Source organism: Lynx canadensis, chromosome D2, assembly GCF_007474595.2.
Source record: "Lynx canadensis isolate LIC74 chromosome D2, mLynCan4.pri.v2, whole genome shotgun sequence".
In the NCBI taxonomy this organism is placed as follows: Eukaryota; Metazoa; Chordata; class Mammalia; order Carnivora; family Felidae; genus Lynx; species Lynx canadensis.
This window is the reverse complement of record NC_044313.2, coordinates 17,044,781-17,062,543: the sequence shown is the minus strand read 5'-3', so window position 1 is coordinate 17,062,543 and position 17,763 is coordinate 17,044,781. Positions and strand designations below refer to the sequence as shown.

General features: G+C 51.4%; 2 protein-coding genes across 10 annotated transcripts in view; one reads left to right on the top strand and one right to left on the bottom strand.

Annotated features, from left to right (window-relative positions):
• Positions 1-3,605, top strand: part of HABP2 (hyaluronan binding protein 2) — a 33,158-nt gene extending 29,553 nt beyond the window's left edge. For both annotated transcript variants that reach the window (XM_030334549.1, XM_030334548.1), the window contains 2 exons: positions 1,333-1,478; positions 3,086-3,605. In XM_030334549.1, the coding sequence (XP_030190409.1) occupies positions 1,333-1,478; positions 3,086-3,250 (311 nt within the window). In that variant the 3' untranslated portion in view covers positions 3,251-3,605. The remainder of the gene's footprint in view (positions 1-1,332; positions 1,479-3,085) is intronic.
• Positions 3,606-3,716: 111 nt separating this feature from the next.
• Positions 3,717-17,763, bottom strand: part of LOC115527124 (nebulin related anchoring protein) — a 70,696-nt gene continuing 56,649 nt past the window's right edge. For all 8 annotated transcript variants that reach the window (XM_030334540.1, XM_030334545.1, XM_030334546.1 and 5 more), the window contains 7 exons: positions 12,790-12,894; positions 11,864-11,962; positions 10,412-10,516; positions 7,004-7,111; positions 4,796-5,107; positions 4,503-4,634; positions 3,717-3,925 (listed from right to left, as the gene is read on the bottom strand). In XM_030334540.1, coding sequence (XP_030190400.1) covers positions 3,821-3,925; positions 4,503-4,634; positions 4,796-5,107; positions 7,004-7,111; positions 10,412-10,516; positions 11,864-11,962; positions 12,790-12,894 — 966 coding nt within the window. In that variant the 3' untranslated portion in view covers positions 3,717-3,820. The remainder of the gene's footprint in view (positions 3,926-4,502; positions 4,635-4,795; positions 5,108-7,003; positions 7,112-10,411; positions 10,517-11,863; positions 11,963-12,789; positions 12,895-17,763) is intronic.

The window sequence follows — 17,763 nt, the reverse complement described above, 5'->3', positions numbered from 1 at the left end:
AGATCGTAAAGAAGATGGGTTTGGCATCAGACAGACTTGTGTTAGGTTCTTGGCTTTGTCACTTGGACAGCTGGGTTTTAGTTTCTCCATAACCACGCTTACCTCCTAGGTTTGGAATCATGATAATAGGAGCTGACAGAATTCTATGGAGATATTCACTAAGTCAGGCCCTGGAGGGCAGGGTCCACTCTTGTTCATTGGTCTCTCCCATAGTGCCTTGCTCAGGGCTTATCACATCGTAGGCATTCTATAAATTTTTTTAACTCAAGCTATTGATTGGCCTCTAGGATGTGGTCTTTTTTATTTTTTATTTATTTATTTATTTATTTATTTATTTATTTTTTTTAACTTTTATTTATTTTTGAGACAGAGAGAGACAGAGCATGAACTGGGGAGGAGCAGAGAGAGAGGGAGACACAGAATCTGAAACAGGCTCCAGGCTCTGAGCTGTCAGCACAGAGCCTGATGCGGGGCTCGAACTCACGGACCGCGAGATCATGACCTGAGCCGAAGTCGGACGCCCAATCGACCAAGCCACCCAGCCGCCCCAATGTGGTCTTTTTAAAAAAAGTAACCACAGGATTAATTTCCTCATGTACCGACAAGATTATATTCCCTAACATATGAAATTCTGAAGTGTATTTCAAGTCTTTCTCAAATACTCAAAATAGATTTCTCTTCCCTCCAAATCTTGTCCTTAATGACGGAAAGCAAGAAACACTTTAAAAAGACCTGTATTCGTGAAGAAAAGGTAGTGTAATACACAAATTTGTCAGAAGGCTTTTGGGAACGAAGGCTTCTGGTTAACCAGATCTGGGGGTAGCCAGAGACTGATCTTTGTAGGGATCTTCATTGTCCTGCACCTAAACCTTTCGATATCACTGTGCTGACCAGAGCAGACCGAGCAGAACAGAGGATCCTCGGGAAAAGAAATGTCTACTCTGGGAAGTGGGTCATCTAGAGGAGCAACCGGGCACTTGGTCCATCATTACGAATCTACTGTGTACCAGCCCTCTGCTAGGAAGTTTTAAAAAATGGCTTAAGCCACTATCCCTGCCCTTCTGATCCGATGGTCTAGCCGGGCAGACAGAAGAGGGAATAAATGATTCTGCTGCATTGTGATAAGCAAAGCAATGAGGGTCTATAAAACCACAGTGAAGGCCGGGGGCAAAGGTCCCCATCCTTAAAACATGAAGCTCTTCTGCCCATCTCCCGGAAAAACCTTCCTTTCTGAGTTCAGAGCTGCGGCCCTCTTTTTATCAGTGCTAGCTTCTGGTGAGGCAGGTGTCACCCGGGTCCCCACAGTGGCAATCTCTTTTCTCTGTCCCACAGGGGAAGGGTCCCGCCAGCTCCTGGATGCCAAGGTCAAGCTGATTGCCAGCACTTTGTGCAACTCCCACCGACTCTATGACCACATGATCGACAACAGCATGATTTGTGCAGGAAACCTTCAGAAGCCTGGAAAAGACTCCTGCCAGGTCAGAGACTCCAAATGGCACTTGGGGAGGGAGACGTGGGCCGGGAACATACACCGGGCACAGAGGCCAGACCAAGAGCCCAGGGCTGGGAGGCAGTTTCAGAGGTCCACCTGCCATAAAGCTAAGGCACAGGCAGGCTTACCTGTCCTCTGGCAAGTCGGAATCCACATCCATCCAGGATGATTGAGCACAGTAACCGGCAGGCGTGACACTGGTGAAGGAGCTGTCATCGTCTTCATTTTACAGATGCGCAGAGAAACGATCTGGGTGGTGAGCGGGCAGAGCAGGAATTTGCTTCGCTGTGTTTCAATGTGAAAATGGTGCTTCTGGCCTCAGAACGGGGCAGCATGTCTGAAAATCCCAGTACAGAACTATCCAAAAGACCAGTGGCTAGAAGGAGAAAGATGACAGGCCCAGAGAACTCATGATAATATTAACTAATTATTAGGCTTTGTGTGTGTGTGTGAGAGAGAAAAGAGAGAGAGAGAGAGAGAGAGAGAGAGAGAGAGAGAGAGACATAGAGAAGGGGAGGGGGATTTAGGCCTAGCAAACTAAGTGGCTGAGTGGCTCCTCTGTAGCAACAGCCAACCTAGGGCCTGCCTGACACTCCCCAGGGGTCACATCTCACAGGAGACGTCCTTCCTAGACTCCGAGGCACAACCAAATTTAGAATCTTCTGCCTATCTCCTCCCAAAGGCCCCGCCCCCTAAGACCATCACATTGGGGAATTAGGCTTCAACATATGAATTTGGGCGGGGGCGGGGGGGGGGGGACACAAACATTCAGTTCATTACACCGAAATAATTCCCCGGTCTCGGGTGCCTCGTCTATAATATGGAAATCACGTCTACGTCAAATCCGAAGATGTGGCTAAGATCCGAAGAGCTTTAGCCACTGAAGATCCTATCGGTTGCCGTGTGTTAAGTGGAGATACGCGTTGAGAGCTATGTTTTCTCTCCATGCTCCTCCTGCTAATTTAACTGGGGGCTCAGTATGAGCCAGGCACCGTTCCAGGTGCTTTACAAACATTAACCCGTGCAAGAGCCAGGGCGGGTGGGGGATGGTCGGTTGCTCTCCCCAAGTTTGCAATGTGAGAAACTGAGGCCCAGTTGGCTGTCCAAAGCCTGGTCTGGAACCCGGAAGATCTAACCCCACAGACCGTGTCGAACATGTGGGCCATGCTATTTCTAAGCCCTGTCCTCCCCACCCTGTGCGTGGCCCCTTCGGGTCCCTTCAAGAGCTCTGGCCAAACAGGGCACTGCTCCCTACCGAGGCCCCTGCAGGAATGAGAAGTTGAGGGCCCCTGAGAATTCACTGTGTGACTATGGGTCATGAGTAAGAGCATGGACGTGGGGGTGTGACCAAGGCATGTGGCCCAGCCCCGTGGCTCATCTGCCAACCCCTCATGAACTCAGGGACATGTGTTGGCGTTCACATCTCTCCCTTCAGAACTCTGGGTCATATAAGGCATAGGAGGGTCCCTGCCAGCACTCTCCAGGGAAACCCACCGGGGTGACCGCACCCCCTGGCATCTCCTCATGGAAGGTGGGGGTGTCTCTGAAAGTGCTCTGATTCACAAAGCTGAACTCGCGTGTCTCTTCCCTTAGGGTGACTCCGGAGGCCCTCTGACCTGTGAGAAGAATGGCACCTACTATGTCTATGGGATAGTGAGCTGGGGCCTGGAATGTGGGAAGAAGCCAGGAGTCTACACCCTAGTGACCAAATTCCTAAATTGGATCAAAGCCACCATCCAAAGGGAGACTAGCTTCTAAGGTGTCTTCTTAACCTGAGAGCCCATTCTCCTTAGCACCCAGACAAGGCACACCCTCATGGGCAGCACGGACACCCTGGGCGTCCCTGGGAGGCCATACAGCCAAGAGTCTGCGCCCTACACAGAGACAACGGCCGCCCAGCCTGGCGCATCCTGGGCCAAGATATGCCAGAAGCAACGCAACCTGTATTTTGTTTGCTTCCCTTCAAACGATGGTACCTTCTAGAAAACCACAGACTGCCTTTACCTCGGACATTTGCAAATGTGGGATTAAAGAATGACCAGAGCCACTGGAAGTCACCTTTACGTCTTTATTCCTCATGTCAGACACCCAAAGTACACAGCAGAACGGGTCACCCCCTTCCAGGATGACCCGGAGGACCGAGAATACGACATTCTCCGTAGCTTTCTAAGAGTCGTTAAGTAAAGCGGCTCAGGGAATGGGCTGGTGTGTCATGTTTTTTTGTTTTTTGTTTTTTTTTTTTTGGCTTGCTGGAACAGAAGCATGTCTCTGGTGGGCACAATTCCTCCCCAGCCGCTCTCCCAAGAATCCTGGGTGGATGCCGCGTGCTCACAAGGGCAGACCCCTCCTCCTTTTGACGTGCAGAATCTCCATGGCGTCTGGGTTCACGTCCCCCCTCTGATTATCCGCGGGCTCCACAGCCTCTGGTTCCTCCTGCAGGAATCAAACATACCTCCCTGAGTCCGAACGAAGCTTCCGCCCCGCTCCCACACGCGAGCTGCCTAAGATGCCCCCGGAGCATTTAAAACGTTCTCCCTCCCCTGCCCTTCCCCTCCTCCACCCTCCCCAAGAAAAATGATCCTTGAGGCAAGAAGGAGAGCGAAGCAAAGCCAATCTCTCATTTAGACGTGGTGTCTTTCTTCTGAACAAAGCAGGGTTCAAAACCCGGACTGTTGCAGCCAGCGAGTCCCTGACCCTTTCTGCAAATGTAACGAGCAAGCAGTCAGCACAGCCTGGGCTTCCGTGGCCCGGGATTGATGTAGCCCCGGTAGGTTTGTCTCCGCAGAACTAATGGCTGTGACTTCAGAGAAAACCCTGCAGGAAGTTTAACCCGGGTGTCATCCGCCTGGTCATCTCAGACCCATGAAATTAGGCGCCTTGCTCGAGCTGCATTTCACACTTCTTTAGAGCCGGCTGACCTTTGGCCAAAAATAAAGTTTGAAAAGAAACAACGAGTTTGCCTTTCCCCACGGCCGTGCCAGCCGGGGTGGGTCTGGAGCTTGCTACTCACGTCAGCCCCCCGGAGACCCAGGCCCCTCGCCTTGGCCAGTTCTGCCGCGCGCCGGGCCATCTCCACTTTGTAGGAGCCGGGAGGGGTCCAGCCGATACCTCTGGTCAGGTTCAAGTCTGATTTGTACTTGACCTTTCGGGGGAAGGAGGGAAGCAAGAGGAATAGGTCAGCAGGGTTTGGGGGTGATCTGGCCACAGAGTGGAGAATTCCACATGTGGAATGAGAGGCCAAGGCACAGGAGGAAGGGTCTCGGCCGGGCGGGGGGGGGGGGGGGGTGGCGGGGTGCAGCTCACATCGCTTTGCAGCTGGTGGGCCTTCTGCGCGTGCTTCAGGCCCAGCTGCTCGGGGTCGCAGGTGGGCTGGGGCAGGGGCTGCCTGTAGCACACGTCGCTGGCCAGCTGCTGGCTCCTCCTGGCCTGGAGGAGGCCGGGCTGGTCTGGGCGGCTGTGGAACTGAGATCGACTCTTGGCGAAGTCCTTCTTGTACTCGTTGTCACTCTGGAGTTTGCCGACGTTGAGGAAATGCCTCATCCTTGGGTCGTCCTGGACGCTGCGGTACCCAATCTGCTGGCCCCGGTCTCTCAGGAAGGCCTCTTTATACCGGAACTGCAGGTCAGAGGAGCAGAGGGGGGTCGTGGGTGCCTGCCTCCCCTCCCCCGCCAGCCCACCGGGGTCTCAGCAGGAAGTTCAAGGATGGGGGAAGGGCGCAGCTTCGGATTCAGGTACACCTGGGATCTCTCTCCCCCGCTGCTACCTTCTAGCTCTGTGGCCTCGGGCCAGTGACTGAGTCCCTCTGAGCCTCAGTTTCCCCACCTGATAAAATGGGAGACTGAACCTCCGCCCCACGGGACACTGACGGGATTCAACGAGCTGGGGGCTAAGCTTCGCGTCTGGCACAGGTTCACGCCCACCGAGTGGCGGCTCTGGGTGTTACTGCCGCCGTAATGAACCCAACAGGAAGAGAAACGCGCCCACTCTGTCAGCAGCCACTCTTCCCTTGATTCTTTCCAGTTTGCAGGGACCCGGGCCCCTCAAACCATCTATAGTGAAGGGCCAGATTCATTTCGTCTTGCTTTTTATTTATTTTTAAAAAATTTTTTTTTTAACGTTTATTCATTTTTGAGATAGAGAGAGACAGAGCATGAACAGGGGAGGGTCAGAGAGAGAGGGAGACACAGAATCCGAAACAGGCTCCAGGCTCTGAGCCGTCAGCACAGAGCCCGACGCGGGGCTCGAACTCACAGACCGTGAGATCATGACCTGAGCCGAAGTCGGCCGCTTAACTGACTGAGCCACCCAGGCGCCCCTCGTCTTGCTTTTTAAATTGCCAATCTGTCAAGGTCCCAGATGTGGTTCTACCGCACCTGCAGTGGGGTGCCTTGTGCGTGTGACGACACCCAATGCGGCCCCTGCCCTGCTCAAGATAAGTCCACCGGGCACATGCTTGGCTGTCACCATAGCTAGTTGCTGCAAATGTTTCTAAATGCTTGCCCTTGGTTTCTGTACTTATTGTGGGCAGAGACAAGCTGTTCGTGATCAATGATCCAGTCAATGATGACTTCCTCTTCCATAACAATGGCTGCCATGTTTTGAACACCTGTTATTTGCATGACACTCTGAACTATTTTGTTTTCACTCCTACAACAGTCCTAGGAGATAAAAATTATACCCCTTGCTCATAGATGTAGAAATCTGCCTCCACAGAATGTGAGCAACTTGCCCAACACCACACAGCTGAGTCCTAAATGACTGAGCCCGGACTTTAACTCAGATGAGTTGAGGTGGAAAGCTCAATCTCTTTCTACCCTGTCACACTGCACTTCAGCTAAAAGTGCTTTTATGTGGATCAACACATCAATCACATGTTGATTGACCTCTCGGTACATACACAAGTTTTAAGAGTGTCTCTCCTGAGAGTGTCTGGGTGGCTCAGTCTGCTAAGCGTCTGACTTTAGCTCAGGTCATGATCTCGTGGTTTGTGGGTTCGAGCCCTGCGTCGGGCTCTGTGCTGACAGCTGGAGCCTGCTTCAGATTCTATGTCTCCCCCTCTCTCTGCGCCTCCCTCTTTTGCACGCTGTCTCTCTCTCTCTCTCTCTCAAAAATAAACATTAAAAAAATAGTGTCTCTCTTGGGGCGCCTGGGTGCTCAGTCAGTTAAGCGACTGACTCTTGACATCCGCACTGTGACAGTGCACAGCCTGCCTGGGATTCTCTCTCTCCCTTTCTCTCTGCCCCTCCCATGTGCCTCTCTCTCTCTCAAAATAAATAAATAAACTTAAAAAGTTAAAAAATAATAAGAGTGTCACTCTTAAGAGAGAGAAAGTGGGAAAACGACCCTCCCCAACTTAAAACTTCTAGCTAAGATTCTGGGAGATAAGACCTATTTTTAATTTCATTGGAAATATTTGTTCAGTTTTGGTTCCTGGTGGTTTTCGTTTTAACAGAACTGGGAAAACCAGTCAAAACTCTCAGTGACAGAGGGAGACAGAGCCTGAGGTCTTACGTCACTGGCGATCTCTCTGGACGCCCGGGCAGTCTGGAATGGAATGGCTTCCAGCCTGAAGTCATAGCCGACAGCCCGCGTCTGTTCCCAAGAGTTTCTGTAGGCTTTCTAGATGGCGAAAACAAAGAAGTGAACGAGCAGGGAGTGAGAACTCCGTATCTGGCATGTTGTCAGTTCCTAAACACACACCCTCGCCCTTGCAGGGGCCCAAGGACAGAGCCACAGCCCCGCATCCACCCCAAGGACCTCCCCAGCTCTGAGCCTGGTGGGACTGGCCACGAAGGGCCGCAGCTCTAAGCCCCTGGCTTGCTCATCAGGCCCTGCCCTGGCGGGTCTGGGCTCAGCGAGTCCGGCTCATTTGCTACATCCTGTTGGTACGAGGGGCCCCTGCCCCACTCCTTCCTGTGTTTGCATTCGCTTTCAGTGCCTCAGGTTTGCAGCTTCCAAACAACAGAACTCAAAGTTCGAGAACTCTGTTTCTTCAGATACGCGGAAAGTACTATTCCTTAGGTCCCGGCACCCATGGGTTTGTTAGCTCCAAAGACTTCCCGGGGGCCCCTCGGCAGCTCCCAAAGCCACGTCACCCCATCGCGATGAAGCGGGCTGTGTCCCATATGCACCCCATGAGGATGCACCGAGGGAAGAGCCTTCACCTGCATTAAATTGATTGCCAAGAACCTGACCGAGTTCCTGACCCATGTTATTTCACATCTTCCTCTTTCATTTTTCCCCTTTTGAAGCTGTTCTCACACACCCTCCAGGAGTCTGTAATCACACCCTCTTAGTCCTCAGGTAGACCCACATAACCGATAGAGCATCAAAATCTCCCATGCCTTCATGTAGCTAATAATTTTTTTTTTCAAGATAAGGGAATGGCTCAATGAAAGGAACCATCTGGAGATCCCAGTGGAGGGCTGTCCTTTATTCAGCCACAGAGAAGGGAGACAGCAGGCGAGGCACATCAGCAGCAGACGACAAAGTGACGGCCCCAGACCGTGTCTGTGGCTCACTCTTTCCAAGAGCCCCAGCGGGTCAGAAGGCCCTTTAAGAACCTTACTTTTGTCACTTGGAAATAGAGGTCAAGCCTGAGGCTCTGTTCTACAGGGGATTGAGGAGATTAAGCAAAGCGGGGATGGCAGATAAAAAGCAAAGTGCCTCACACAGCTGCACACCTGGGCCCGGAACCAGAGGGGCCCATGGAGGCTGAGCCAGGCACGGCCGAGCTCCGCGCTTTTAGGAACCACCATCCATCACCTTCACCTTCATCACGGCCTCCACCTCCAACACCCAACGCTGCCAACCACGAGCCAAATACCTACTGCGTTCAAGGGCCTAGAAATACAGAGCCCATAACCATTGGGGCAATCACCTAATCGATGGGTCACAGACAGGACCCAAAGGATTCCATTTCCTGGGTCGCCACTGAGTTTAGGAGGCGTGACCGAGGGATACATACAAGGGGAGGAGCGTTCAGATAACGACAGACCCACCGTCGCCTTTAGCATTATGCTCCCTAATATGGCGGCCCAGCACACAGAGTCCCAACTCTTAGCGTCCCCTGGGAAGGTGACGGTTGGCGCCTTCCTAAAAGAGGGCCTCCGCACCAGATCTGGGCTGGGTAGGGACATCAAGCTTCACTCCGCCTCAAACTCCCACGTCACCCCACGGTGGTGTCGGATGCGCCCCCGCTTCCGGGTCTCTGCAGCCGAGGGCCAACGAGCCAGTGTGGCCCAAATTGGGGTTCTCCCCAAGACGCCTGCTCCCTTTCTCCTGCCCCCCTTCTCCCTGTATACTATTTGCTTGATTGTCATCACTTCCTCCCTGAGTTTTTTTATTCTGTTGAGGTTTCTGCCTTGCCACTGGGAGCCTTTACATTCCGTAGGCGCTTTGATTTGGAACCCTGGGCGTTTCTCTTCTTTATCACAGTGGGCACAGTTTTGTCCTCATCCTCACACATTAGAGTCATTTGATTTTTAGTTATTTCGGCTGCCTTACACATCTCAATGGCTTTCTTTGCCCAGGAAGGTCACTTTCCCTCCACATCTTCCTCACAGAGCACTTGATCCAATTGTGTGCATTCTACACGCCCCCGAAGAAGTGCTCTTTCAAAAGAGGTTCATGAGTTCTCCATATCCGCATGCCCCGGCGGCTAATTTCAGCTCTGGGACTCTACAGACTGGCGTCCCTTGTGAGCCGGAAGATGCGCCGTCACCGGCCCGGGGCGGCCGTCCTCCTTAAGCTGGCCCCCAAACGGACCGGCAGTCTTATCCCAGTTTTTCGGGGCAATGGGCCTCCAATAGTTCGTCAAACGGAGGCCTGGCCTTCTCGCATCCTTGAAGCATTAATGCGATGGCTGTTTTGTCCGAGCTCTGCTGAGGGGGAGGTCCCGCTTCCCCAGATGGAGGTCAGCCCACCAGAGCTGCCGTTCTAAAATTATCGCTCGCACATCCCTCAAAAGCATCAAATGGTCATAATAACTCATATTTACAAAGCCCCGTCGCATTCACCGCGTGGGATCCCACAGGGCTTTACAAACGCAACAAACTAATACACACGCTAACTAGAAGGCGCCTCTCGCCAACCCCTGCGAGGCGGCCACCTCTGGGGTGCACGGTAGCAGCTGTTGATCTGCGCGGAGCCCCAGGACACAATGGCCGGGCCAGGGAGGGAAGAATGGCCGGACTCTGGGAGGCCCCGCGCTGCCCCAGGCCGACACACTCAGCCTGTGTTATTCTGATCTGACGGCGTCTTTTGATTCTGCTGCCTGGCTACCTGTTATCCCAGGATCACAGCTCTGCTGGCCGAGCGGCTGCCTATTCTATTACAACCGGGGGCCTCCGACCCCTGCTAACAACAAGCCTGGGTTTAGGAAACAGCATCTTGGTTATGCACGCAAAGGGCACACATCTAAGGGACACGGAAGTGTTGAAGGCCACCGCCTCACGCACAAAGGAGACTGTGTTTGTGCCCAATGGGCGGCAACCGCAGCGTCTTTCCAAACTGTGTGGTGAGAAAGTGCCACGGCGTCTCCAAAGTCACCCTGCTCCGAAGGGCCGAGGACACGTGTCCGGGAAAGAGACAGAGCAAGCGTCTGCCCCTGCCAGGGCCAGGAGAGCGCATGACTGAGGTCTTTGCAGTCGTGCCCGGAACCAGAATTTCCGAGCTGGGAGGAACCGCAGGCATCGGTTCGCCCGGCTCCAACCCATTTTGCAGTTGAGGAAACTGAGGCCCGGCGAGGAAGGTGGCTCCGAGTCGCACACGTGGTCTGTCTCACTCTCGGTCCCGTGTTCGTCCCGTCCCAGGTCCTCCCTCCTGGGACTTTTTCTTCCCCAACTAGTAACATCCAGCTCGGGTATGGATACGTTTACAAATACACTTACACACCACATGAACGGCTGCTTCACTTACGTCACTCAGGCACTGCGCGTTGAGGCGGGCTCTGGTGAAATCGGGGTGGTCGGGGATCGGGGTGTATCTGTGCAGGGACTCTGCGTCGCCCGCCCTGTACAGGCGCTGTGGGTAAGACAGGCTCACGGTAAGTGCAGAACTGCACCGGCCGAAGTGACAGGCGGAGAACAGGTGGACCCCCTTCCTGCCCCTCCCACCGAGTGCCCACTATTGCGGGGGCAGAACCCAGCCCAGCACGTGGAGGGCCTCCCGCCAGAACCCAGAACCCACCGGCTGACCATAGGGGCCCGTGTGCCCAGAGTCGGGTGGGACCGGCTGGTTTTAAATAGACCCTGTTTAAAATATCCATCAAGATCTGCTCCAAATGGGCCCCAAACCAGTATCCTGGTTGGCTACGCCCGCGTGTTTTACAACAGTATAAGGTGTGTGGGTATTTGCTACGCCCGCGTGTTTTACAACAGTATAAGGTGTGTGGGTATTTTGAGAATCTTTGCAACTGAGCATTGTTCAAGGTTTCTACTTGTAACGAGATGCCTTAATGCCCTTCCTGTTTGACGTGAATAATAATAAAAAGACACAAAGGCTAACAAGTCTTTTTTTTTTTTTTTACCATGAAATGCCTTAAGATGTTTCCAGAAAATTAAAGTTTTCATAGTCTACCTGGGTCCCAGGAAGACACAATTTTAAAACTCGAGCTCTCTCTTAGTTCCTATTTTTAGAGCACTGATCTAAGAGTTGCAAACAATTTTAGGAAGGGATTGAGCCTCATCTACTTTTAGAGAGGAAAATACAGTATTCTGATCCTTTTCCAAATTCATCTTGGACTTCGCCAACACGAATGTTTCGGCACAACATTTAGACTCTGTGTGATGAGGGGTCAGCTTTCTCTGTGCAAAATCAAATCCCTTGACAATTTCAGAGAAAAAATATTTAACTTCCTATACTCCGAAATAAATACAGGAGAGAAGAAATGAGGTTAAATCATACGGAGTAAAAGCAGAAAGAAGCTTTTAACGTGGTTGTTCTTTTTTTCTAACTGGGTTACGTTCAGCCTTTAATTCCATCACCATCTATCGATAATTGAGACGAATCTCTCTAATGTTGACGAAAAGATCACCAATAATACTTAGTATTGTTATGACTGCGAACACGCCATAATAGGGGACACTTATTGAGGACTCACTATGTTCCAGACACTTGCTAAAAGTGTCACATACATTTATTTATTTAACCCTCAGTTCACTTCATCTTATGAAACGGTGCTCTCAGTGCCGTCCTTTCCAATAAGGGAGCGGAGGTTAGAAGAGAGAAGTAACTGGCCCTCGACCACCCAGGCAGTAGACAGAAGGTCTGTGCTCACAGCTGTCCCAAGCCCATCCTCTGAAGCACTGAGTACTGGGCGGCACACTACCCACTAGGGGGCACCTAGGACGAGTGATGGAAGATGCCCACCTCGTTGCAATGCAGGTAGCTGTTCTTGGCGTGAACCAGGTCTGGGGAGTCAACCACCGTGGTGAACTTGATACTGTCTGGTTTCTTACGGTATTTAGTCTGTAAGAAAAAGGCACAGGTTCCCATAAAACCGGTGAGCACCATGCATTTTTCAGCATGCAGCTTCACCACACCACCTGCTCAGTACCAAATGGGCCAATGACACTACTGGAAAACAAGTCTCTCTTCTTGGCGGGTAGCTCACAGGGGTATACAAGAGGTCCAAGCGGCCCCTGTGATAAGGAACATTTTACCAGTATTTACTCTCCCAAGAGAGAGAGAGAGAGAGAGAGAGAGAGAGAGGAAGCTGCACAATAGCCTGGCTCATCACAATAAAGGAATTCAGTAGAGGGGAGAATTCAGCATCAGCAGGGTCCCAGTAAGGTCTATTACTAAGAAATGGAAGAAGGCAGTGCCACCCTCAAGGGGGCCCCAGGGCAAGAATCTCCAGGCCACCAGTACGGTGGGGAGTTGGGTTAAGGTAACCATTCCCCGTGCAATGCGTAACACCTTCTGAAATCAGATAAGCCCCAGACACTGGGCTCTCTGAGTAAACTCAGGAGATGGAAGGGCAAGTTCTGTGTCCCCATGAAAACAACGGGCCAGCTTAGCTCGTGACTACCTAATGTGCCTACTGAGAATCTTCTAGCACATCATCTGTCTCTCACTGCCCAGTTGGGAACATGCCTTTAACTCCCCAGCAAGTGAATTCATGTGGAGGGAGATCTTGTTCAGTCCTGCCACTGGGTTGCAAAAGGCCAAGAAAAACACTGGGCGTCCAGTGGCCACGGGGCCCTCTTGGGATCTCCACCCTGTAAGCAGGTTTCCTCTGCAGCAGAAAGTGAATGCTATAGGTTGCATGTATGATAGGGTCGGGTTAGTGGTACCTCGCTGATGAGTTCTCCAGCCTTCTTTGCACACTCTAGCTGCGGGGAACTCAGCGTCAACCATCCCGTCCCCTTCATGCCCATCAGGTCTGACTTGTAGCGAAACTGCGGGAAGAAAATCATTGGCTTTTACCAAGAGAGTGTCTGAGACTGTCGGGGCATTCCTAGATCTTTGATTTGTAATAATGCTTCGTCATGACGTGTCAACATCTTCATTCGGAGTGTGTCTGCACATCATTAAGTCCAACCACGTGAGTTCGTGCACTCTGCCAGGAATTAAATAATGGATCGTGCCTAAGATACAAGAAGACCCCACCTGTGAACTGGCACGGTTAGAAGCCAAGGTAATGGATGCAAATGATCGCTTGAAGGAAGAGTGGAGATCTACACCCAAGCCCAGGCATCTGCCTGGATTATTTTGTTTCCTTCTGGTAGTGAGATGACTGCCTGCCTGCCTGCCTGCCTACATAGAACAGTTTTGCCCACCTCCAGGCGATGAAAGGGCTTTGAGCTCTGGGTCAAACCTGCCGTGACTCGGAGCAAATCACTTTACCAATGTGACTCAGTTTCTCTCTGTGACAGCTGAAGGTGGTAACGACCCTTCTGTGCTCATGAGAACGCCTGAGGGTCCTCAGGAGCAAAAGCTGCTCTATGTGTTGGATCTGTTTTTGTCTCGTGGTGGTTTGGGGGGCCGGGGGGGCAGGAGGGCACGGGGACAATTACAGCAGGACCCTAAGAAGGGCACAAGCTTAGATACAACCGGCCTACAGCATGGGAGCCAATTTAATCTTTTTGTGCCTACGTTTCCCTCCCCCTGCCACCGTTCCCCAGGATTTGCTGATAATGTGAAAACGGGCTGGGCTTTATCACCCTTTTTTTCATTTTAAGGACTCAGAAGATTGGAACTACAGCAGCATCCCTGGGACAAAATAGTTTAAGTGGTGCTGGAGGACAATGAGTCTGATCAGGAGTCTCCTAAAACATTATTAGGTCTTAGTACCATCCCTCCACCTGCCCACCATTATCTAGGATGAGACAGTCACATGAACGCTTTTCTTCTTCTCTTTATGGAAATTAGGCATTTTTTAAAGGTGGAAAAAGACCCTCTAAGGAAATCTAAAATTTGGATCTAAACGAAGTTGATAGCGTTTCTCTAATTTAGATACAAGCTCTGCTGTAACGCAAAACATCACTCCAGAAACCAGCCTCTCGGCCTTTTTAGTTCCTTTTCATTTCAGGATTCACAGCGTCCCTCACAGCTGGTCTCAAAGAGGGTCCGTTTCTGATCTACTGTCTGCTGGTTAATGCCCCCGTGCAAATTCCACTCTGCTTTCTAACTGGTGAAGGGAGGCATCACTCAGGTTCAGGAGCAGGCTTCAAAACCCCATGTCAGTAAGATTGCTTTTTATACCACGATCTTTCGGTCTACACCGGCAAAGCTTTTGCCTTCCACTCTGATAAAGAACAGAGAAAATTGGATAAATTTCTAAGTTAGAGAGAATAATCCGACAGGACCTCTTCACAGCCGGGTCTCGCTCCTTTCATACGCAAGATGAAGTGGGGAACACTCTTTCAACTTGCCTTTTGTTGAGCTGAACAGTACAATCGCAGGTAAGTCAGAAAGCAAGATGCAGGTTCCCCAAAGATCTGACTGCGCCTCAGACTCTCTTATAAATGGATCGTCTATTGATATTTCAGCTCCCAGCCCAGGTTGGACTATTCACGCAGACCCTAAAAACAACACGCCTGCCCCAGACTTCACGATGAAAGAGGGGGAGAGAGAGGGGAGTTGAGAAGAATCAGCTACCCAAAGATGGTTTTAAAGAAGGATTCTAAGATAATAAGAGAGCCTCGCACGCTGCCCAACTGCATCTGGCTTCCCCAAATGGCAGTCTTGCTGTTTTCCCTTGCCTGGAAGCCACCTTCGGATTCGTACGTGGGGTTTCCCGGCACCCCCATTTTGCAGCACCGGCTGCAACTGGGTCCCCGATTTCCAACGATGTAAACAACTGCACCCAGGAGGCGGCCAGTGGGAAGGTGTATTTGTCGTATTAATGGGACCCTTTATAACCACTCTCTTGCACAGGGTGTGGTTTGCTTTAGACTCATTATTTCATGCATTGTTCATGGCATCCTTCAAAGGAGGGGTTCTTATGCCCATGCGCAGAACGATTTTGGTGTTCGACTGACTGCTCAGATTCTCAGAAGAGGCACCGGCGGCTGTCCACTTGGTGTACCACGCAGGCGGTCATTGAAGGAACCCTTAGGAGTCGGAGCACCTGGGGTCCTAATCCAGCCACGTGGGGGAGCCAAAGAGCACTGAACTAGGAGTCTGGACACAAGAGCCCTGCTCTGCTCCTTGCTGTAGGGTCTGGAGCAAGCCATTCCCCTGCCAGCCTGCGACCCTGGGCAAGTTATTTAAGATTACAGGTGCCTTAGCTGCCACATCTGTAAAAACGAGAGGAATACCAGTATGCACCTAGATACTAAATGAGATAGTTGGTGCAAACCATTTAAACAAATGCCTGGTCCAGAATAAACGTTCCAAACGTTGTAGCTAATGTTATTGTTGTTTCTGATGGAGAAACTGAGGCTCACGGAGCTTACAGAGTCTACCTGAGGTCATGCAGCCGTAAAGGGTGGGGTCAGGGCTGTCCCCTTGACAGTCCCTGAAGGTGCTCTTCAGGACTCCCTGCAGCCCCTGCACAAGATCATGGCCATTCACTGTAGAGCACTGCCTGGGCACAGCGTGTATCTCATACATGTCCCGAGGCAAGCATGGCTTGAGCAACTGTGGCCTGAGACCTTCGTCCTGGGGGAGAGCACCTCTTGGCTCCCTCTGGCCCGACCCACAGCTTTCTTTCTGGCCTGGGTAGGAGAGGGCAGGAGAAGCAGCCGGAGGCTGGGGGCTACTGTTCCTCCCCCAGACTGAGCGGAACTGAGTCAACACACAAGGAGCCTTTGTTTCTTTTTCTATACAACGTAACTACATGAAACTAGATGTTCAATAACGACCACAAGAAAACTGAAGCCTCAGAACCAGCTCAACATTACGAGGTGTCCTCTGTACTCTTGCCATCTACCCGCCCCCCACCAAATGAACAAACTTGAAGTTTAAAGCGATGAAAGAAGTTTAAAGCGATGAAGTTTTAAGCGATGCATGAAACATCATACGGTGATTTAAAAAAATTAAGCCATAGCTTCTCAGCATTCCAAATTTTAATACATATCCTATTTCATAAAGTGTGTAAGAATGCCAGCTACCATCTCTTGGAAAGTCCTTTGCTTTTTAGATTGTTTTTCCTACATTTTTTAGCATTAAAATATCCTTTCTTTTCAGAAAAAAAAAAAAAACTGTGATATAAATGGTAGCTTGAAATAATGTTTAGGTTTTTTTTCCTCACTTAGTAAAGTAAAAATCTGAGGGCAATCTGGGTGGCTTAGTCGGTTAAGCATCCAACTCTTGATTTCAGCTCAGGTCATGATCTCAGGGTTTGTGAGACAGAGTCCCAGGTCGGGCTCTGTGCTGACAGCATGGAAACTGCTTGAAATGCACTCACTCTCTCTCTTTCTCTGCCCCTCCCCCTCTTAAAATAAGTAAATAAACGTGAAATAAAAATCTGACATGATACTGATGCCACCATCTTAAAAACATCTACCCGTGAACCCTGAGATCTGAGGTCACTGGTCAAACCTCTTTGCTTCTCTGTTGGAGGGACAGAGGCCTAGAAAGCAAAGTGAAAGTTCCAGGACACGGAGTCAGTGGGTGACAAAGTGGGGCTTCCCACGAGTGTCTTGGGGCTCCCGGCTCGGCTCCCCTCACCTCTCCCGGATGGTCTCTGTATCTGCCCTGGAGGTTCCTCTTCCCCCCAGGAATAGACCATTGACAAGATGGTCATGCCATGCACCATTCTTGGAGATGGCAGGACAGCCATCTAGCAGGTGGAAGGCCTTCCTAATGGAACTCGGGCTGGCCCCTTAGTAACTACATCCCCTGTGTGGGGCCCGATGACCTCCCCCTGCCCCACACTCGACCTGACTGGGATAACTGCCATTCCAGTGAACTGCGATGAATAATTAGGTGACCAGTGAATCATGACATCACGGAGTCCGAATTAATCACCAATTATGTGTTTATAATATTCTGTCTGTGCCGTGTAACTACACTCAAGAGAGCTCGTTGCCCTAAAATTCCTGGCACATTTCTATGCACCGGGCGCCATGCGAGGTTTCATACAGGCCAGTCCTAAACTGAGAACTGGGTTCTCAACTGGGGGCAGTTTTGCCCCCCACGTACATTTGGCGATATTTCAAGACATTCTGACTGTCACACCGGGGGGGAGGGCAGTGCCATGGCATCTAGTGGGTAGAGGCCACCATGCACCAGACGGGCCCCACCACGGAGGATCACCCAGCCCAGAACATCTGAGGTGCTGGAGTTGAGAAAACCTGGTACGAGAGCTCCTTCCTCCTAGGGCTGAGAGAGACAACACGTACAAGTTCACGTGGTTCAGTGCCTGCCACTGACCACGCCCACATTATCATTGCTACCTTGTCCCAGCGGGAGACAATGAGGCCTAGAAGGAGGATGGAACTGATGTCAGCACGTATGGGAGGGGCTGGTGCCCTGGCCTGGGTGAGGACCTCTCTTTTCTGGGTCTCGGTGTCCACACTTGGGTTGTAGGAAGCCTGACTCCCCTGCAAGGAGCTCGCTCCTCGAGAGCAAGATGGGTAAGATGATGGGTTCTGGGGTCAGTCCTGCCTGGGCATCTCCCAGTGACCTCATCTGTGTAAGAGGAGTCATGACTGTCCCCACCTCGCAGCACGTGGCAAGAGGGACACTCAGGCAGGCAGGCAGACAGCGTCAGCTGTGGCTGGATCACTGTTTGCCAGGCATGAGCTTCCCCCCCCACTGCATACCGTCCAGCCCCTACTCTCTCTCGGACCCCCGCTCCAGACCACATCCTCCTCGCT